The sequence below is a fragment of the Apodemus sylvaticus genome, chromosome 22 (genome assembly GCF_947179515.1).
Source record: "Apodemus sylvaticus chromosome 22, mApoSyl1.1, whole genome shotgun sequence".
Taxonomy (NCBI): Eukaryota; Metazoa; Chordata; class Mammalia; order Rodentia; family Muridae; genus Apodemus; species Apodemus sylvaticus.
In genome coordinates this window covers 32,159,016-32,180,565 of record NC_067493.1, presented here as the reverse complement: position 1 = coordinate 32,180,565, position 21,550 = coordinate 32,159,016, and the positions used below count along the sequence as shown (strand labels likewise).

Here is a 21,550-nt window from a genome sequence, read left to right as displayed (position 1 = left end):
TGGCTTCTGGGGCGTTTCAACTCAGGTCTCCATGCTTGCCCCAAAGTGTTCTTACCCACTGAGCCATCTCTCCAAACCCCAGAGAGCTCGGTCCTCTTCCTGCCTCGGGTGTGTGAATAGGTGTGGTCCTGCCTCAGGTGTGTGAATAGGTGTGGTCCTGCCTCTTGTCATTCCCCAGAGATCAGCGGTGATGCTGGGGAAAGTTGGGGGTGGTACCTTTCTTGGGTGAAGACGTTCCCTCTCATGAGGGATGGGGGTCAGAGAGACTATTAAGAGAGTGACTGCCCTTACAGAGGAATTTGAGTTCACTTCCTAGCACTAGGACAAAAGACTCACAATAATAGCCTGTTACTCCAGTTCAGAGGCTCTGGTGCCCTCTGCTGGCCATCACAGGCAATTGCACTCATATGCACATGCACACAAACCGGCACACACACGCAAAATTAAAAACAAGTCTTAAAAAATAAGCATATAATTGTATTTACATAAGGAAAACTCCAGTGCAACAAAATAAAAGCCTTAACCATACCCAATCTCAAAGAGAAACTTAAAACTAAGCATGACCTTGTAAAGGCAGATGATCTATGTTAAAAAACAGTGCTTGTCATGAGGACGGGAGGTAATCTTTCTTAGAAGCCTGTTTTGCTGATGGTAAAAATGCAATCCAATGTTAAAACCATCATCAATGGCGGCGGATGGGGCACTGTCCTCGGTGCTGAATGTGTGCCTGGCGGTGGGGGTGGGTGGCCTCTGGGCGTGGGGTTCCAGGAAGCATCGCCTGCCGTCATAACACGGCCACTGCAGTTTCCACGCGCCCTGAGCTTTCAGCGCCGTCTCTCTGGGTCCAGTTCCCAATCAGTCTCCATGGGGAGTTCTCAGTGTAGGGTGGGCTCCACCATGCCGGGCCAAGCAGGCCTCTTCTCGGTCCTCAGCTCCACAGGTTCGTGCAAAGCCGCCTTGTGTTAGCGTTTACAATGATGTCATGACTACCTGCGGCCTCTGAATCTGGATCTGAAAAGAGAGAGGGAAACGGATAAGGACTGAACACAGGAGAAATCTAGTTTGCGAAGCATGTATGACTCGAGTCTGTAGGAGACGCAGGTGGAACTTTTAAAAAGTTATCCTTCCTTCCTTCTTTCCTTCCTTCCTTCCTCTCTCTTTTGTTTCTTTTGAGACAGAGTCTCACTGTATATTCCTGGATAGCTTGGATTTTACTCTGTAGATCAGGCTGGCCTTGAAATCACAGAGATCCACCTGCCTCTGCCTCCTTAGTGCTGAAATTAAAGATGTGTGTTACCTAATGTTGGATCTACATTTGACTTCTTTTGTTTGTTTCTTTGTTTGTTTTTGTCTTTTCGAGACAGGGTTTCTCTGTGTAGCCCTGGCTGTCCGGAACTCACTCTGTAGACCAGGCTGGCCTCGAACTCAGAAATCTGCCTGCCTCTGCCTCCCAAGTGCTGGGATTAAAGGCATGCGCCACCACTGCCCGGCTCTACATTGATTTCTTGTGTGTGTGTGTGTGTGTGTGTGTGTGTGTGTGTGTGTATGTGTGTGTATGCATGTATGTGTGTATGTACATGTATGCATGTGTGTACATGTGTGTATATGTGTATGTGTGTGTACGTGTATGTGTATATGTGTGCGTGTGTGCACATGTGTGCGTATGGTGGTCTGGGAACAGCACATGGGAGCCAGTTTCCTCTTTCTACCACGTGGGTCCTGGGAATTGAACTCAAGTCATCAGGCATCCCTACCCACCAAGCTGCCTTCCCTGCCCTGGGATCTTGCTTTGTAGAATCTGGTACAAACAGGTTGGAGTCTCTCTTCCTGGCCAGGTGGGTTGACCTTGTTTTTACCCCAAGGCTTCTCCAGTCCTCAGATTTTCCACATATTTGAAATGAAATGTTTGGAGACAGAGTCTCACGTAGCCCAGGCTAGCCTTAAACTCACGTCATAGTGAAGGAAGACCACGGATTTCTGATTCTCTTGCTTCTGCCTCACCAGTTCTGGGGAGACAAGGCTGCACCAGCAGCGTATGAAAGGGCGGGATGGAGGCCAGTGTTTTGTGTGTGGTAGGCACACACTTTGCCAACTGGGCCCCCGTGCCCAGCAGTAAACCATACTTTAAACATTATAATGACTCGGTGATTTATACCCATAACCCCAGCACCCAAGAGGCTGGGGAAGGAGGAGCTCAAATTTGATGCCAGCCTGGGCTACACGGTAAGACCCTGTTCCCAAAAAGTTTTAAGTTCATTTTAAAAATAGATGTGCTAGAGTCACCTTGACAAATTCAGAACACTTCTTTTGTCATGATTCCTTGCATTTCACCCCATCAGTATTTTTGCACTTCACAAAAGTTTAAAGGTTATAGCATTTTGGTTGTAATCCTGGTTTTGCTTTTTAAAAAGGATAATTATTACTTCCTCATGAAATGAATATAATGAGAGAAACAAAAAGAATGACAAATGTTGGTTCTGTGAAAGCTTTCTCACATTAATGTAGTAGGGGAAAATGTTTTCAGTTAGTACACACATACATATTTACCAGCGTCTAAGACTTGCTTATATTTTGTTTCATAGAAATAGTCATAGCATGTTACAATTGCCTTATGTAGATAAAAAAGGCTCTTAAGTTTTACAATAATATTTATTATTCTGTATATGTTTTAAAATAAAGTAACATTTCTAGCTGAAAAAAATAGATGTGCTTATTTTATGTGTATGAGTGTTTGCCTACACGCATGTAAATGTGTCATGTGCATGCCTGGCGTTTATGCGGTGGGGTTCATATCCCCTAGTGTCAAGTTCCCTGGAACTGGAGTTGGATGGCTGTGAACCACGATGTGGGTGCTGAGAACCAAACCCAGTCCCCTAAGAACAACACGTATGCGTCACCACTGAGCCGTTTCTCCAGCCTCTCCTCCACAAAATTAACCTTTAAATCACTAGGGTATTAAGGACTTGTCTAAAGTCCGGAAAGAAACAGAGTCCGAAGTCAGGGCAAGTTCCGAGTTCCTCTCCCCCAACCCTTGCCACTGAGGTGTGTTCCGCCTGGACCAGCACACAAGGGCTTTGCTTGCCTGAGGATTCTACCAGGTAGCAGGAGCAGCGGAGCCCCGGGTACAGGAGCGGCGCTCACCCGGCTCTTTCTCACCTTGTTTTCAGGGTTTATGTGGCTTAGGGAAGGCTGGAAGTTGCTGTACACGGAGTCCAAGGGGATGTAGTTCTCTCGTTCTGAGGGAGGAAGGAGCACAAGGAGACGGTGTTTAGGCAGACAGGTGCTCATCATCCCCGAGCCCCTCTGATGGGGAGGGGGCTCGTCCCACAACCGTGAAACGAAAACCAACGGGTGCGTGACGGACCGCGGTAATCAGCTGCGGTCGATCCAAGTTAACACACAGAAGCTGTGTCTTGGAAAGTACGGAGACACAACAGCGAAAGCCACCCCCTCCAGTCGCCAGCGGGCTGGAATGAAAGGCAGCCACTACCCGGCCGGCCATGCGTTCTTCTGCTTTTGGAGACCGGGTCTCTTGCATCCCAGGCTGGCCTCAAATCTACTACGTAGCTAAGCCCGGCATTGGCTCCCGATCGTCCTGTCTGCTGGGATTACGCAGGTACGACCGCCACCACACCCGATTAGGTCAAACTCCACGCATCCCACGCATGCTCAGCCAGCACTGCGCCCACTGACTCAGACCCTCAGCCCTGGTTTTAGAAGTTATAATGCTTGCATTTATCGATACATGATGTTAGCCTCTTGTCGACGAGGAAGCTCACTCCTGGACCCTCACCTACGCCCCTAAAGCCATAGCTTTATGTTCTAGAGAAACCTACACGGTTAGTTGGCTTCCGTGCCTCCCCTAGGGTGTTGCCGTACAATCCCCCCATGTTGTATGTGACCCAGGTCCCAGGTAAGCCTTTGACGGTGGCACTAAGTGTTCAGAGATGGGAAAGGATCCCAGGACCTTCCCCGGGTCTCCTGTCTCCCACCCTTCCCGTTATTCTGAGTGTGAACTTCACAGAGATGGCCAATATACCTTCGTTGTGGTCAAATCCAATGTTATGGAAGGTTCCGGGCGTTCCTCTGCCGTCCTCTTCACCCCACTTGTACATCTCATTCACTTTGGACCTTTGCCTGTTGGGAGAAAGCACCATGGAGCCCAGTTATGATCAGAGACGAGAGACAAGGACACCTCTGCTCCCGGCAGCCCGCCGTCCCCCTGGAGGACGGACACTGCCGAGGGAGAGACCGCAGAAAGAGGAGGCTTAGGAAGGTGATGGCGACGGAAGAGCGCGCGCGTGCGCCTTACCTCTGCGCCTCCCTTCTGAAGCGGACGGAGAACACGAAGAGGATGGCGAGGAGCAGCAAGAGCACGGCCACCCCGGCTCCCACGAGCCCGTACACCAGGCTTTTCTGGATGCCCCAGTCACAGGTTTCCCCGCTGTACCAGTGAGTATCTGTGCTCATGCAGCTGAGGTATGGAGAGGGCAGAGAGGAGAGAGACGAGTCGGTCATTGCTCCGGCCTCAGGGACACTTAACGAGGTGCGAGGTTGGCACCCAAGGCAGTTGTGTTCTACTCCTGTTTCCTTCATCTACACCCCAAGCTGGCCCGTCTACCTGCTCACCCAACGTTTTCATTTTCAGTCCTATTTGCGAACACCCTCACCCCCGTCTTCGATCCAGAGCCTGCCTTTCCTGCCCCAAGCTGCTCTCTCTCTGTATCCATTTCTTCCCCAGTTCACCTTGACTCAGCTTGGGAGCCTCTGCTCCAAGAAGCTCTCCCAGAGTAACCACTCAGGAGATAGAATTCAGGCTTGCGAATTATTCCTTCTGCTATTCCTGATTTGTGTGCGATTCGCGCGTGCGCATGTGCGTGTATGTGTGTGCATGTGTGTGTATGTGAATACATGTGTCCACAGGTGTGTGCATATGTGTGCGTGTGTTTGTATGGAGACAGAGGCCAACCTCGAGTGTTATTCTTCGAGCACTGTCCACCTTGTTTTTTTGAGACAACTCTACACAGTTGTAATGCTTTGAGAGAAAGATGTCCCCCACAGTATTTGGATTTTTGATCCCCCACTTGGTGATGCTCTTGAGGAAGGTAATGGGACCTTTAAGATGTGGAGCCTTGCTGGAAGAAGTACTTCTCACACTCGGCGGCGTTCAGAGCTTATAGCCCAAGAGCCTCTCCATTTCCCGTTTGCTCCCTCAGCTTCCGGTGTGGTGAAATGTGATTGGCTAGCTCCTGTCCTGGGCACCTGCTGCCACCCCTTCCTCGCGATTATGAGCCCCCCCCTCCCCCATGGATCCATAAACCTAAATAAATGCTCTTCCCTAAGAGCTTTTGGTCATGGTGTTTTATCACAGCAACAAAAATAATTAATACACTGGTTTGGAGCTTGGAAAGTAGTCCAGGCGGGCTGGCCATCCAGCCCCGGGGACCCACTGGACAGTCCTGGGGCATTTTTAAAAAATGTATATTTTATATATAAGAAAGTTGTCCGCATGTACACTTATGTACCGTGTGCATGCAGTACCGGTAGCAACCAGAAGAGGGCATAACATTTCTTGGAACTGGAGTTACAGGTGGTTGTCAGCCACCAGATGGGTCCTCTAACTTCCGGCAGATGTCTCCGGCCCATCCCTGGCTTTTTTTAAAAAAAACATGGGTGTCAGGGATCTGAACTCAGGTCCTCATGCTTGCACAGCAAGCATTTTTTTTTTTTTTTTTTTTTTTTTATCAACTGAGCCATCTTCCCAGCCCTCGGTGCTTTTGAGACCCAGCCTCTCTAGGTACGGGCCTTGAACGCGTGATCTTCCTGGAGTCTCTGCCTCCCACGCGCTGGCACCACAGACCCGCAGCACAACTCAGAGTTCAGTCTGCAGTGCCTTTCTTGACTTTCCTGTCTGTGGTTAGGTTACACAGCTTTCCTGTTCCCGTGGAGACACGTAGCCTTCTTTATTTCTGTAGCAGGGGCCATTTTTTTTAAAAAAAAATTACAAAATTGAGACTGGAGAGATGGCTCATCGGTTAAGAGCACGGACTGCTCTTCCGAAGGTCCTGAGTTCAATTCCCAGCACCCACATGGTGACTCACAACCATCTGTGATGGGATCTGATGCCCTCTTCTGGTGTGTCTGAAGACAGCTGCAGTGTATGGAGTCATACATAAAATACATTTATAATTCTAAAAAAAAGGAAGATTCTCTCTCTCTCTCTCTCTCTCTCTCTCTCTCTCTCTCTCTCTCTCTCTCTCTCTGTGTGTGTGTGTGTGTGTGTTCGTGCTCTGGAGGTTAGAGAACTTGCAAATGTTGGCTCTCTCCTTCTACCCTGCGTGCAGATTCCAGGGATTAACTCAGCCTTAGCAGCAAGTACTTTTCCCATTTCACCCACCCGTCCCCGTCCCCTGAGAGGGACGCCCTGTGTTCTCCGCTAGCCTGGGGGCCTCCTGAAGCGGGAACATCACCTATTCTGTCCTGGAATTTTTTTTTTTCTAGCAGGTTGGACAGTTGTTCCTGGTCCGCTTTAGTCACTCTGGGCTTGGCCACACGTAGCCCTTTCACACGCCCCACCCCACCTGACTCTTTCCCAACTGCAATCTTTCAAGGGGTGCAGGGATAGACGCTGGTGACGGCCAAGAGAGGAGCCGCAGCGTGGGCACTCACAGGCACTGGGGGCCGCTCCGCTGCAGCTGACATTTGCCGTAGTAGCTGCAGTTCTTGGAGACTCTGTAGCCTTCTGAGCAGGGCGTGACGCAGTACCACTGGCCGTTCTTCTGCTCCACGGTGATGTACTCGGCAAATTCCTCGCCATCCCTGCATACCTCTGAGGGGGACATGGAAGAACAGCTAAGAACCGGGAGGCCAGGCACACTGCCGGCTCCCCGGCAGGTTTCTCCCTGCCCCGCTCTTCCCTTCCCTCTACTTCTGCCTGCTCCTCCCTGCCAGGCCCCTCCTACCCTGCTCCTCCCTGCCAGGCCCCTCCTACCCTGCTCCTCCCTGCCAGGCCCCTCCTACCCTGCTCCTCCCCACCAGGCTCCTCCCTGCCCTGCCCCTCTGCCTCCCCAGCCTTTCTCAGAAGCAGTCACATCACGTTACATACCCTCAGGATTGTAGCTGACTGTGGCAGTCTCTTGCACCCGGGTGGCAGTTGAGTTGAAACACAGTAACTCTGTGAAGGAGACACACAGAGCCCTTCGTCACAGAGGCCCCTTTAGCACCTCCGATGTCGGGGTGGGGGTGGGGAGGGGGGGAAGGGAAGGACCGAGACAGTGCAGTGGTTTAAATGTGCGAGCTTCTGTGTTGGAAAGACCGTGGCACCTTTGGGGGAGGTCACGGGGCTTCCCTGGGACAATGTAGCCAGGCTGGAAGGTTACAGAGCAAGTCGCTTGCATCTGAGCCTTCTGCTGTGAGGGTTTGTTTGTTTGTTTGTTTGTTTGTTTATATTTATGTATTTCTTTATCTAAGACAGGGTTTCACTGTGCCTGTCACCCTGGCTGTCCTGGAACTCAATATGTGACCAGGTTGGTCTCGAATTCTCAAAGATCTCCCTGCCTCTGACTGAGTTCAAAGACAGCCACTGCGTGGGCCAAATCAGAATTTCCTAAGGAATGACAGGCTTCGACCTTCACAGGGCTGCCCAAGGCCATGCTTTTCCATCCAGGGGAGACTGTATCCTTAAAACCAGGAGCCAACGAAATCCTCCTTTTTTTGAGTTGTTTCCACCAAGTTTGTCCACAACCCTCTTAACTAGTAGGAATGTGTTGTGGACAGCCCTGGGCTTGCATGCTGATGCTAACTCCACTCCTCAGAGGGGCTGTAGAACCCCTCTTGTTGCCTTGTGAACCTTCTCCCCACCTTAACTTTTCAAATAAAGGCTTGAGCCAAAGATTGGGCAGGAGGAAGGGGAAGGAGCTGAGAGTCTGGGGACGGTGTGTGTGTGTGTGTGTGTGTGTGTGTGTGTGCGTGCAGGGGAGAGATCAACAGGAAGGAGAGGCTGCAAAGAGAAGCTGGGGCAGGAGAAACCTCAAGTTATACGGGGACAATACAGATGGGAATAGAGCAGTGTAGTGGGAGATCTGCCCGATCTAGGCTTGTAGCTTGTTTTGTTAACTGATTGAGTTGAGATTTCTTTTACGTGGGGAATTGGGTTGGAAACAAAGTAGCAACAGTTATGGACACAGAAAACTAGAGAAGGAGATGTCAGGCTCCTACTCCAGACTCCCACTCAGGACCCTGTGGCTCCTCATCTGCCCTCACCCCTCTGCCGCCATCCCCACACTCCTCGTGGTATCTAAGTCAGCCCCATCTGTCTCAGTTCCCATGACACCGATGCGCTGCCAGAATTCTCCATCCCAGGCTGCTCGGTGACCTCCCATCCAAGGCTTCCTTGGAGTGAGACAGGGATGGCGAGACTCAGCTCTGGACACAGATCCCAGTGTCCCACAGTCTCCACCTGCCTTATTTCATGACACCCTCACCTGTCAATCTCAGGTGGAGAGATTAATGGGTTGCTCTCTGAGAGAGTGCATCCCTACAGGAGTGCTTTACCTGGACAGTTCTTATTGGCATCTTCTACAAAATTTTCCGTCGCATTCTTGATTGTTGTCTCCAGGTTTTTGACGATGTTATCTAATGTGTTTTCGTACTCTGGGGTATACGGGGCCTTCAGGATGACGTCATAATCCACCACGATACTGCCTTTGCTGGGGAGAGGGGCGGGGTACACTTGAGCATCCTCCCGTGGTCAGGCCTGCTACACATTCTAGTCAACCCTTCCCTCCTCTCCGATCCTGGGAAGGAGTCCAGGCAAGAGGATTGGGGGCTCGAGGCTAACCTGGGCTATGTAGTAAGTTCAAGCTAGCCTAGAGTACAGAGCAAGGTTTTATCAGGAAAGACAGAGAGATGAAGATGGAAAAATGGAGATAGAGGCCGAAGCACACAGACACACACACACACACACACACACACACACACACACATGTTTGATTAGACAAATAGCTAGTATATGTGCACAGGGAAAACCCAGGCACTCACCTCAGACTTTTGATGACAACCCCCTCATACTCCGGGATACCAGCGTAAATCTTTGCCATCTGCAAGACAAGGCAGTGTGTCATCCCAGACGTCCCACCGTGGGAAGTTCTGTGGGACATCAGAACCTCCATCTTCATCCCACCCGACACTGACACAGAGACCAAATAGAGAGACCAGGTCTGTCCTGCCACCCTCTTGCGGCTCCCAGGCAAACCCTGCTTCCTGTCCCTCACCTGCCCTAGCTACTGCTGAGGACCTGCGGAAGCTGAGAACAATATGCATCTTACGTCCCAGCGCCATCCTAACCCCTCCAGATTCCTCCCGGGGAATCATGGGGTGGCGGTGATGCGGACAGCTGAAGGGCCCCTGGGGGGCAGTTCTCTCAGGGTTACCTGCTCTGTGAATGTCTTATTGAATTTACTGAATTCTTCCGAGCTTGTGTTCTTTAGGTCATCACTGTAGTCTTGACTGGTTACCGTCACGATCACTCCCACGGACGCAGTAACTGTCGGCTCTAAGTGGGACAGACAGGAGCATTGACCGTTGAGATGAACCCTTACCAGTGAAATCCTCAGTCCCTGAAGGCCCACCCTGGGTGCAGGGAGGGACACAGGGCCTCCTTCAACACATCACCCCCTGGAGGAAACTGCCTCGGGCTTAGGGATGGCAACTTTATTGGATCTAGAGTGCCCCGCCTCCAGTCCCCCCTCCCCTGCCCCAGTTATGGTACAGTTATATCCTGGTAAGCCCACTGTGTATTGAACATTTCACAAATTAAAAATGTTCTTGGGGCTGGAGAGATGGCTCAGCGGTTAAGAGCACCGACTGCTCTTCCAGAGGTCCTGAGTTCAATTCCCAGCAACCACATGGTGGCTCACAACCATCTGTAATGGGATCGGATGCCCTCTTCTGGTGTGTCTGAGGATAGCTACAGTGTACTTACATCTAATAAATAAATAAATATAAAAAAAAAAAAAACCAAAAAAAAAAACCAAAAAAAAAAAATGTTCTTAACCTGGCCTGGAGAGATGGCTTAGTGGTTAAGAGCACTGACTGTCCTGAGTTCAATTCCCAGCAACCACATGGTGGCTCACAACCATCTGTAATGGGATCTGATGCCCTCTTCTGGTGTGCATGAAGAACAGAGAATTCATACAATAAATAAATAAGTAAATAAATAAATTCATTAAATAAATAAATAAATAAATATGTTCTTAACCTGGGCATTAATTAATCTGGGGTTAGAGCTCGGTGAGTGGTAGAATTCTTGCTTAGGATTCACAAAACATGCACACACACACACACACACACACACACAGAGAAGCACGTATAGCATTTGTTTCTGGAAGCTACAGCACACCTTTCTTCAACAGCGCAGTCTAGTTGGTTGTTTCTTTTTGTTTGAGACAAGGATCTTTCTGTGTATCCTTGGCTGGTCTGGACCTCACTATGTAGACCAGGCTAGCCTCCAGTTCAGAGATCCTTCTGCCTCTGCTAAACCCTGGGATTAAAGGTGGGCAACCCCCACACCCAGTCTGATGGCTCGTGTGTGTCCGTGTATCTGACTGTGGGAGCTACATCTTAGCATTTCGAGACAGCATGGTTCTCTGTGTGTGTGTGTGTGTGTGTGTGTGCGTGCGTGCACGCATGTGGGGATGTGTTCATGCGCTTGCACATGGGGGTGGGGTCAGAGGTTAACACCAAGTATCTTCCTTAAACAATTTTCCCTGTTTTTTGTTTGTTTGTTTTGGTTTTTGGTTTTTGAGACGGGGTCTCTTCACGGCTCCTGGAGCTCGTCAGTTTGGGTAAGCGGGCTGACCTGCAAGCTGCAGGAACCCTCCGTTCTCTGCGCATGCGCACATATCCCCCCCACACACACACACACACTGGGATTATGGGTGTGCACTGCCACAGCCAGCCTTTTACGTGGGTGCTGGGGATTATCAGACTGAGTTCCTCCTGCGTCTGTGGCAAGGACTTTACCGACTGAGCCGTCTCTCTGGCCCGTGATTCCTGTTCATTCTTGGTTATTTTCTTGTTTGTATGTACAGGGGTCTGCGGGCGCTCATGCGTGTGTGGCGATCAGAGGACAGCTTGCGGGAACCAGTTCTCTCCTTCCACCGAGTGGGTTTCAGGGACTGAACTCTCTGTGCCGTCAGGACCGGTGGCGAGAGCCATCTTGCTCGCTTCTGTTCATTTGTTTGTATATTGTTGTTGTTTGTTCACTTAAAGAAGTATTGTGAACGTCTCTACCACTGGGTAAGTGTAAGATACGGGTGACTGGAGCAGGGGTCCGGTGATTGACAGTGCGTATTACTTTTGTAGCGGGTGGAGTTCAGTTCCCAGCCCCTGTGTCAGGCAGCTCACAACCACCTGCGACTCAAAGTTCCGGGTGATCCAGCAGTCTCTTCTGGCCTCTGAGGGTGCCCACACTTTTGGCCCTTGCACACACATGCACACACACACACACACACACACAAATAAATCTTTAAAAAGAAATATTGGCCATAAGAAGTAGGGCAAGGACCAGAGTCTGGTGGGAACTACTTAGGCTCGGTACTGGGGAGAGAGCCCCGCCCACACTGGGGAGAGCCCCGCCCACACTGGAGAGGGCAAGTCCTGCCCACGCCAGGAAGGGAGAGCCCCGCCCACACTGGACTGAGCCCCTCCCACACCGGGGAGAACCCCGCCCACACGGGATTGAGCTCCGCCCACACCGGGGAGGGCCCCGCCCACACTGGGGAGAACCCCGCCCACACTGGACTAGCCCCGCCCACACCGGGGAGAGCCCTGCCCACACTGGGCTGAACCCCGCCCACACCGGGGAGAGCCCCGCCCACACTGGGGAGGCCCCCGCCCACACTGGGGAGAACCCCGCCCATACTGGACTTAGCCCCGCCCACACCGGGGAGAGCCCCGCCCACACGCTGTCTCACTTACCTGTTACCGCTACAGAGTCCACCACTTCCTCACACTGCGGCCCGTAGAAGAACTTGGTGCACTGGCATTTGAGTCCATCCCACGAGCCTCCGTTCAGGCAGTGGACCACGGAGCCTACGTCCTGACAGCGATCCCCCGTGAAGCCGTTGGGGCAGATGCAGAACTGACCTGTCCAGGACCCTCCGTTCATGCAGGTCACTGCGAAAGACAAAGCTGCGGCCTGGCACACACATCTCCATAGAGACCTGGCAAGTTCCGTTCAGATGCGGTTACCCCTCCCTCTTCCTTCCTTGGTCTGTTTCTGTTTTTCTGTTTCTTTCTTGTCTTCCCCCCTCCTTCCCTCTTTCTCAACTTATTTTCTGACACAGTCTCTCACTATGTAGTTCAGGCCAGCTTTGAACTTGCAGCCCTCCTGCCTCCGCCTCCTGAGTCCTGGGATTAGAGGCCAGGAATGGACCGCCAGGTGTGGGCGACACCCAGTGTGTCTGTGCAGTGAGACATTCGCACAAGACCCGCCATTCACAGGGCAGGCAGCATCGCCCTCAGGTCGCAGTCAGAAGCAGTGCGGGCAAGAGCCCTGTTCGCGGGTTCAGACCCCGGCAAGGCGGGATTGGAAGAGGAAACTGTTGGGAAGTGAGGGACGTGTTGGAGACAGAGACTGGGCGGCTAGCCTGAGCTACCTCACCAAGCCTGGCTCTCCGGTCCGCGCTGTTCTAGCTTCTAGCTGCTCACAAGTCCCGACTTGTTGGAGGGGTGGGTGGGGGGAGACATTGTTTACACAGAGAGGCAGGAGTGACTCAAACTCCGCAAGATCGATGGCGAGCAGCTTGAAGTAGCTAAAATTCTTTTTCTCTTTGTCTTATTTACTTATTTAATGCGTGCAGTGTGTGTGTGTGTGTGTGCAAGTCAGAGGTTGCACACACACATTCATTCTTTCTTTCGTTTTGGGGATTGCGATCATAAATATATATTTTATATATTCTGATATCTGTACATAGACATGGATAGATAGTATGGGATTGGCTGGAACTCACTATGTAGCTTGGGATGTCCTTAAGTTATCGATTTTCTTGCCTCCAGCTCCTGAGTGGGTGGATTACAGGCTCAGGCCACAGTATTTTTAAGCACTTAGGTTAGTACATTATTGAATACACAGAGAAGGTTCTTTCTCAATTTGAACGGAGACTACAGGGAATCCCTTACATTATGAAAGGCAGGCTTCATGCCAAATATAAGACACAACACGTAATAGGACAAGGCTGCACGAGAGAGCCTATGCTGGAGCCGATAGCGGCCAAACCCGAGGGAGGACTGCGCAGGCGCAAAGGAGGACCGGGGCGGAGTCTGACTCTTCACCCGCTTTAGCATCCGGTTCAGACAGCACAGACAGGAGTAAAACATTTCACAAATAAAAGAGACATGGACGTGAAAGACGGGAGACTTGTGATTGCTACAGGCTTTTTGAAAAGCCACCGACACCGAGGTATCAATGATAGGACCAAAGATTGAAAAACCACAGATAAAAAATAGTTAATGAAATTATAGCATTAAAAAAGACAGAGAGCAGCACTTGTATGGGTTTTTGTTGAACTCGTGGACAAAGACTTAAAAACAGGTGCAAGAACAAATCCTCTTTTGCAACCCAGAACTCTTTGTTATATGCGTTTTGGTGCATGTAAGAAAGAATATCATACCCACAGACAATGCACGATAATGATGGTATTGATTATAATGCCACCAGAAGCCTCATGCTTCAGACTGTTAGGTGACTAAAAAAGACACAGTTGGGCTGTCGACAATACAGGCCTGGGCAATTTTCCTCCCACCATTGTCAATCAGGTAGTCACTAGACTTGCCCCCCTTTAGGTCCACTCTGTAAAGTGGGGATGTTTCTTTTTCTTGTGTGTCACGTGAGAACAAATACAAAAACCTGGCTTAAATTCTATTCCCCTCAAAGGGTAAGAATATGGTGCTTTGCAGAGTGGAAACTACCAGATTTCCTTTGTAAACCAGATACTGTGTCATAGGGATTTTGTTAGTTGCTGTCAGCTTATTTGAAGGATTGGTGTGTATATCCTGTGTGGTGAATTGGGCAAACACCAAGGATCCAGATGGCTCTAGGCCTGGCACTCAGGGAGCTGCTAGGCATAATTTGATCCAAAGTAGTCTGGACTGGGATGTGTGGTAATGAAGGCTCAGGGGAAGATGGAATGACCACTGTGGGGACAGTGGACCTGACTTTGCTTCCTGTTTGGGGCAGTTCATAATTGCCTGTCACTCCATACATAATTCTGGCTCCAAGGTGTCTGAGGGCCTCTTCTGGTCTTCATGGGCACAGATACCTGGAGATCTGAAGGGCACAGGATCCTAGGATAGGATGCCTCTTTGATTCTGGTGATGATGGAACCACATAAGGGGAGGTGAGGAATGCCCACATTTGGGCAGGAGTGGGGAGGTTAAGCCAGGCTATGACTTAACCCCTTAACCCATTCATTTCCCATTTCTCTAGAAAAGAAAAGAAAGAGAGAGAGACACAAAGAGAAAAACAAGAAAAACAAGATACTGTGCGCAGTTTTAAATGTGTGTGTGTGTGAGTGTTGATGAGTGTATGTGTAAGAGTTATGTCTGTATGTGTGTGACTGTGTATAAGTGTGTATGTATATGAGTGTGTAGCTGACTGTATGTGTGTGAGTGTGTGTAAGAGTGTGTATGTGTAAAGGAATGTATGTGTGAGAGTGTGCTTGTGGATGTGTGTGTGTGTGTGTGTGAAGAACACATCCTGTAGAAATGACAAGATATTGGCAAGAGGCATTCACCACAGTGAATGAAAAGACATAGGACTGATGTAGTATAATATGAAGATGAGAACAAAAAAGACAAACTGAGGTAGCTGCAGAATTAAGAGGAAACAACAGAGCAGAGGAGGAAGAGGAGGAAGAAAGATAAGATTACAAAAAATATATTAGCAGATATGGAAGCGAGAATTGAAAGAAAAAAAAGAAAACTAAGACAAGTGAGAAAAAAGTACTGGGGAAAAAAGGAATTGAAAAATTGGCAAAAGGATGCCTGTGGCAAATAAAGGTAGAAAGAAGAGAAAATATTGAATATCCCTCAGGAAAGAAGGGAAATATACAGACACTGTAGAGCTGAATCAGAAAAACAAAAGAGAAAGCAGAGAAGAAAAGGAAACAAAAACTTACCTGGAGTGGTGGTGGGTCCCAGAGTGGTGGTGGGTTCCGGAGTGGGACTAGATTCAGGAGTGGCGCTGGTGACAGAAGTGACACTGGTTTCTGTTGTGGCACTGTTGACAGGAGTGGCGCTGGTGACAGAACTGACACTGGTTTCTGTAGTGGCACTGGTGACAGAAGTGACACTGGTTTCTGTTGTGGCGCTGGTTTCTGTTGTGGCACTGGTGTCAGGAGTGGTGCTGGTGACAGAAGTGACACTGGTTTCTGTTGTGGCACTGGTGTCAGGAGTGGCGCTGGTAACAGAAGTGACAGTAGTTTCTGTTGTGGTGCTGGTGTCAGGAGTGGTGCTGGTGACAGAAGTGACACTGGTTTCTGTTGTGGCGCTGGTGTCAGGAGTGGCGCTGGTGACAGAAGTGACACTGGTTTCTGTTGTGGCACTGGTGTCAGGAGTGGTGCTGGTGACAGAAGTGACACTGGTTTCTGTTGTGACACTGGTTTCTGTTGTGGCACTGGTGTCAGGAGTGGCGCTGGTGACAGAAGTGACAGTGGTTTCTGTTGTGGCGCTGGTGTCAGGAGTGGCACTGGTGACAGAAGTGACACTGGTTTCTGTTGTGGCGCTGGTGTCAGAAGTGGTGCTGGTGACAGAAGTGACACTGGTTTCTGTTGTGGCGCTGGTTTCTGTTGTGGCACTGGTGTCAGGAGTGGCGCTGGTGACAGAAGTAACACTGGTTTCTGTTGTGGCGCTGGTGTCAGGAGTGGTGCTTGTGACAGAGGTGACGCTGGTTTCTGTTGTGGCACTGGTGTCAGGAGTGGCGCTGGTGACAGAAGTGACACTGGTTTCTGTTGTGGCGCTGGTCACAGAAGTGGCACTGGTTTCTGCTGTGGCGCTGGTGTCAACAGTGGTGCTGGTGACAGAAGTGACACTGGTTTCTGTTGTGGCGCTGGTTTCTGTTGTGGCACTGGTGTCAGGACTGGCGCTGGTGACAGAAGTGACACTGGTTTCTGTTGTGGCACTGGTGACAGAAGTGACACTGGTTGTGGCGCTGGTTTCTGTTGTGGCACTGGTGTCAGGAGTGGCGCTGGTGACAGAAGTGACACTGGTTTCTGTTGTGGCACTGGTGACAGAAGTGACACTGGTTGTGGCGCTGGTTTCTGTTGTGGCACTGGTGTCAGGAGTGGTGCTGGTGACAGAAGTGACACTGGTTTCTGTTGTGGCACTGGTGTCAGGAGTGGCGCTGGTGACAGAAGTGACACTGGTTTCTGTTGTGGCGCTGGTGTCAGGAGTGGCGCTGGTGACAGAGGAGACAGTGGTTTCTGTTGTGGCACTGGTGTCAGGAGTGGCGCTGGTGACAGAAGTGACAGTGGTTTCTGTTGTGGCACTGGTGTCAGGAGTGGCGCTGGTGACAGAAGTGACACTGGTTTCTGTTGTGGCACTGGTGTCAGGAGTGGTGCTGGTGACAGAAGTGACACTGGTTTCTGTTGTGGCGCTGGTTTCTGTTGTGGCACTGGTGTCAGGAGTGGCGCTGGTGACAGAAGTGACAGTGGTTTCTGTTGTGGCGCTGGTCACAGAAGTGGCACTGGTTTCTGTTGTGGCACTGGTGTCAGGAGTGGTGCTGGTGACAGAAGTGACACTGGTTTCTGTTGTGGCACTGGTGTCAGGAGTGGCGCTGGTGACAGAAGTGACACTGGTTTCTGTTGTGGCACTGGTGACAGAAGTGACACTGGTTTCTGTTGTGGCACTGGTGTCAGGAGTGGTGCTGGTGACAGAAGTGACAATGGTTTCTGTTGTGGCGCTGGTTTCTGTTGTGGCACTGGTGTCAGGAGTGGCGCTGGTGACAGAAGTGACACTGGTTTCTGTTGTGGCGCTGGTTTCTGTTGTGGCACTGGTGTCAGGAGTGGCGCTGGTGACAGAAGTGACAGTGGTTTCTGTTGTGGCGCTGGTTTCTGTTGTGGCACTGGTGTCAGGAGTGGCGCTGGTGACAGAAGTGACACTGGTTTCTGTTGTGGCGCTGGTCACAGAAGTGGCACTGGTTTCTGTTGTGGCGCTGGTGTCAGGAGTGGCGCTGGTGACAGAAGTGACACTAGTTTCTGTTGTGGCACTGGTGTCAGGAGTGGTGCTGGTGACAGAAGTGACAGTGGTTTCTGTTGTGGCGCTGGTGTCAGGAGTGGTGCTGGTGACAGAAGTGACAATGGTTTCTGTTGTGGCGCTGGTTTCTGTTGTGGCACTGGTGTCAGGAGTGGCGCTGGTGACAGAAGTGACAGTGGTTTCTGTTGTGGCGCTGGTGTCAGGAGTGGCGCTGGTGACAGAAGTGACACTGGTTTCTGTTGTGGCACTAGTGTCAGGAGTGGCGCTGGTGACAGAAGTGACACTGGTTTCTGTTGTGGCACTGGTGTCAGGAGTGGTGCTGGTGACAGAAGTGACACTGGTTTCTGTTGTGGCACTGGTGACAGAAGTGACACTGGTTTCTGTTGTGGCACTGGTGTCAGGAGTGGTGCTGGTGACAGAAGTGACACTGGTTTCTGTTGTGGCACTGGTGTCAGGAGTGGTGCTGGTGACAGAAGTGACACTGGTTTCTGTTGTGGCACTGGTGACAGAAGTGACACTGGTTTCTGTTGTGGCACTGGTGTCAGGAGTGGTGCTGGTGACAGAAGTGACAATGGTTTCTGTTGTGGCGCTGGTTTCTGTTGTGGCACTGGTGTCAGGAGTGGCGCTGGTGACAGAAGTGACACTGGTTTCTGTTGTGGCACTAGTGTCAGGAGTGGCGCTGGTGACAGAAGTGACACTGGTTTCTGTTGTGGCACTGGTGTCAGGAGTGGCGCTGGTGACAGAAGTGACACTGGTTTCTGTTGTGGCGCTAGTGTGAGGAGTGGCACTGGTTTCTGTTGTGGTGCTAGTGACAGAAGTGACACTGGTTTCTGTTGTTGCGCTGGTGTCAGGAGTGGGGTTGGTGACAGAAGTGACACTGGTTTCTGTTGTGGCACTAGTGTCAGGAGTGGCGCTGGTGACAGAAGTGACACTGGTTTCTGTTGTGACACTGGTTTCTGTTGTGGCGCTGGTGTCAGGAGTGGTGCTGGTGACAGAAGTGACACTGGTTTCTGTTGTGGTGCTGGTTTCTGTTGTGGCACTGGTGTCAGGAGTGGCACTGGTGACAGAAGTGACAGTGGTTTCTGTTGTGGCGCTGGTGTCAGGAGTGGCGCTGGTGACAGAAGTGACACTGGTTTCTGTTGTGGCACTAGTGTCAGGAGTGGCGCTGGTGACAGAAGTGACACTGGTTTCTGTTGTGGCGCTGGTGTCAGGAGTGGTGCTGGTGACAGAAGTGACACTGGTTTCTGTTGTGGCGCTGGTTTCTGTTGTGGCACTGGTGTCAGGAGTGGCACTGGTGACAGAAGTGACAGTGGTTTCTGTTGTGGCGCTGGTGTCAGGAGTGGCGCTGGTGACAGAAGTGACACTAGTTTCTGTTGTGGCACTGGTGTCAGGAGTGGTGCTGGTGACAGAAGTGACACTGGTTTCTGTTGTGGCACTAGTGTCAGGAGTGGCGCTGGTGACAGAAGTGACACTGGTTTCAGTTGTGGCGCTGGTGTCAGGAGTGGCGCTGGTGACAGAAGTGACACTGGTTTCTGTTGTGGCACTGTTTTCTGTTGTGGCACTGGTGTCAGGAGTGGCGCTGGTGACTGAAGTGACAGTGGTTTCTGTTGTGGCGCTGGTGTCAGGAGTGGCGCTGGTGACAGAAGTGACACTGGTTTCTGTTGTGGCACTAGTGTCAGGAGTGGTGCTGGTGACAGAAGTGACACTGGTTTCAGTTGTGGCGCTGGTGTCAGGAGTGGCGCTGGTGACAGAAGTGACACTAGTTTCTGTTGTGGCACTGGTGTCAGGAGTGGTGCTGGTGACAGAAGTGACACTGGTTTCTGTTGTGGCACTAGTGTCAGGAGTGGCGCTGGTGACAGAAGTGACACTGGTTTCAGTTGTGGCGCTGGTGTCAGGAGTGGCGCTGGTGACAGAAGTGACACTGGTTTCTGTTGTGGCACTATTTTCTGTTGTGGCACTGGTGTCAGGAGTGGCGCTGGTGACTGAAGTGACAGTGGTTTCTGTTGTGGCGCTGGTGTCAGGAGTGGCGCTGGTGACAGAAGTGACACTGGTTTCTGTTGTGGCACTAGTGTCAGGAGTGGTGCTGGTGACAGAAGTGACACTGGTTTCTGTTGTGGCACTGGTGTCAGGAGTGGCGCTGGTGACAGAAGTGACACTGGTTTCTGTTGTGGCGCTGGTTTCTGTTGTGGCACTGGTGTCAGGAGTGGCACTGGTGAAAGAAGTGACACTGGTTTCTGTTGTGGCGCTGGTGACAGAAGTGACACTGGTTTCTGCTGTGGCGCTGGTGTCAGGAGTGGTGCTGGTGACAGAAGTGACACTGGTTTCTGTTGTAGCGCTGGTTTCTGTTGTGGCACTGGTGTCAGGAGTGGTGCTGGTGACAGAAGTGACACTGGTTTCTGTTGTGGCGCTGGTTTCTGTTATGGCACTGGTGTCAGGAGTGGCGCTGGTGACAGAAGTGACACTGGTTTCTGTTGTGGCGCTGGTGTCAGGAGTGGTGCTGGTGACAGAAGTGACACTGGTTTCTATTGTGGCGCTGGTGTCAGGAGTGGCGCTGGTGACAGAAGTGACACTGGTTTCTATTGTGGCGCTGGTGTCAGGAGTGGTGCTGGTGACAGAAGTGACACTGGTTTCTGTTGTGGCGCTGGTTTCTGTTGTGGCACTGGTGTCAGGAGTGGCGCTGGTGAAAGAAGTGACACTGGATTCTGTTGTGGCGCTGGTAACAGAAGTGACACTGGTTTCTGTTGTGGCGCTGGTTTCTGTTGTGGCACTGGTGTCAGGAGTGGTGCTGGTGACAGAAGTGACACTGGTTTCTGTTGTGGCACTGGTGTCAGGAGTGGCGCTGGTGACAGAAGTGACACTGGTTTCTGTTGTGGCGCTGGTAACAGAAGTGGCACTGGTTTCTGTTGTGGCGCTGGTGTCAGGAGTGGTGCTGGTGACAGAAGTGACACTGGTTTCTGTTGTGGCACTGGTGACAGAAGTGACACTGGTTTCAGTTGTGGCGCTGGTGTCAGGAGTGGCGCTGGTGACAGAAGTGACACTGGTTTCTGTTGTGGCACTGTTTTCTGTTGTGGCACTGGTGTCAGGAGTGGCGCTGGTGACTGAAGTGACAGTGGTTTCTGTTGTGGCGCTGGTGTCAGGAGTGGCGCTGGTGACAGAAGTGACACTGGTTTCTGTTGTGGCACTAGTGTCAGGAGTGGTGCTGGTGACAGAAGTGACACTGGTTTCAGTTGTGGCGCTGGTGTCAGGAGTTGCGCTGGTGACAGAAGTGACACTAGTTTCTGTTGTGGCACTGGTGTCAGGAGTGGTGCTGGTGACAGAAGTGACACTGGTTTCTGTTGTGGCACTAGTGTCAGGAGTGGCGCTGGTGACAGAAGTGACACTGGTTTCAGTTGTGGCGCTGGTGTCAGGAGTGGCGCTGGTGACAGAAGTGACACTGGTTTCTGTTGTGGCACTATTTTCTGTTGTGGCACTGGTGTCAGGAGTGGCGCTGGTGACTGAAGTGACAGTGGTTTCTGTTGTGGCGCTGGTGTCAGGAGTGGCGCTGGTGACAGAAGTGACACTGGTTTCTGTTGTGGCACTAGTGTCAGGAGTGGTGCTGGTGACAGAAGTGACACTGGTTTCTGTTGTGGCACTGGTGTCAGGAGTGGCGCTGGTGACAGAAGTGACACTGGTTTCTGTTGTGGCGCTGGTTTCTGTTGTGGCACTGGTGTCAGGAGTGGCACTGGTGAAAGAAGTGACACTGGTTTCTGTTGTGGCGCTGGTGACAGAAGTGACACTGGTTTCTGCTGTGGCGCTGGTGTCAGGAGTGGTGCTGGTGACAGAAGTGACACTGGTTTCTGTTGTAGCGCTGGTTTCTGTTGTGGCACTGGTGTCAGGAGTGGTGCTGGTGACAGAAGTGACACTGGTTTCTGTTGTGGCGCTGGTTTCTGTTGTGGCACTGGTGTCAGGAGTGGCGCTGGTGACAGAAGTGACACTGGTTTCTGTTGTGGCGCTGGTGTCAGGAGTGGTGCTGGTGACAGAAGTGACACTGGTTTCTATTGTGGCGCTGGTGTCAGGAGTGGCGCTGGTGACAGAAGTGACACTGGTTTCTATTGTGGCGCTGGTGTCAGGAGTGGTGCTGGTGACAGAAGTGACACTGGTTTCTGTTGTGGCGCTGGTTTCTGTTGTGGCACTGGTGTCAGGAGTGGCGCTGGTGAAAGAAGTGACACTGGATTCTGTTGTGGCGCTGGTAACAGAAGTGACACTGGTTTCTGTTGTGGCGCTGGTTTCTGTTGTGGCACTGGTGTCAGGAGTGGTG

At 51.3% G+C, this 21,550-nt stretch overlaps 1 protein-coding gene and 1 non-coding gene across 2 annotated transcripts; one reads left to right on the top strand and one right to left on the bottom strand.

Annotated features, from left to right (window-relative positions):
- Nucleotides 1–504: 504 nt before the first annotated feature.
- LOC127672695 (mucin-17-like) lies at nt 505–12,649 on the bottom strand. The gene is made up of 10 exons (XM_052168005.1): nt 11,980–12,649; nt 9,432–9,553; nt 9,040–9,098; nt 8,554–8,708; nt 7,106–7,174; nt 6,670–6,829; nt 4,313–4,474; nt 4,040–4,137; nt 3,157–3,236; nt 505–1,011 (listed from the first exon to the last, which is right to left on the bottom strand). Exons 1-10 carry the CDS (start codon nt 12,167–12,169, stop codon nt 970–972), a joined length of 1,137 nt encoding a protein of 378 aa, XP_052023965.1. The 5' UTR covers nt 12,170–12,649; the 3' UTR covers nt 505–969.
- Nucleotides 12,650–13,544: 895 nt separating this feature from the next.
- Nucleotides 13,545–13,669, top strand: LOC127673416 (small nucleolar RNA SNORA40). Its single transcript, XR_007975155.1, has one exon. It is a non-coding gene; the product is annotated as a small nucleolar RNA SNORA40 (small nucleolar RNA).
- The last annotated feature ends 7,881 nt before the right edge of the window (nt 13,670–21,550 follow it).

Excerpts from the sequence above, each read along its gene's own strand:
- LOC127672695 (XM_052168005.1), bottom strand. The coding sequence starts at position 12,169 with ATGAACGGAGGGTCCTGGACAGGTCAGTTCTGCATCTGCCCCAACGGC. Across the intron at positions 9,554-11,979 it reads GGACTCTGTAGCGGTAACAG|AGCCGACAGTTACTGCGTCC; the intron begins GTAAGTGAGACA and ends TGTCCCACTTAG. Across the intron at positions 6,830-7,105 it reads AGTCAGCTACAATCCTGAGG|AGGTATGCAGGGATGGCGAG; the intron begins GTATGTAACGTG and ends TGTCCCCCTCAG.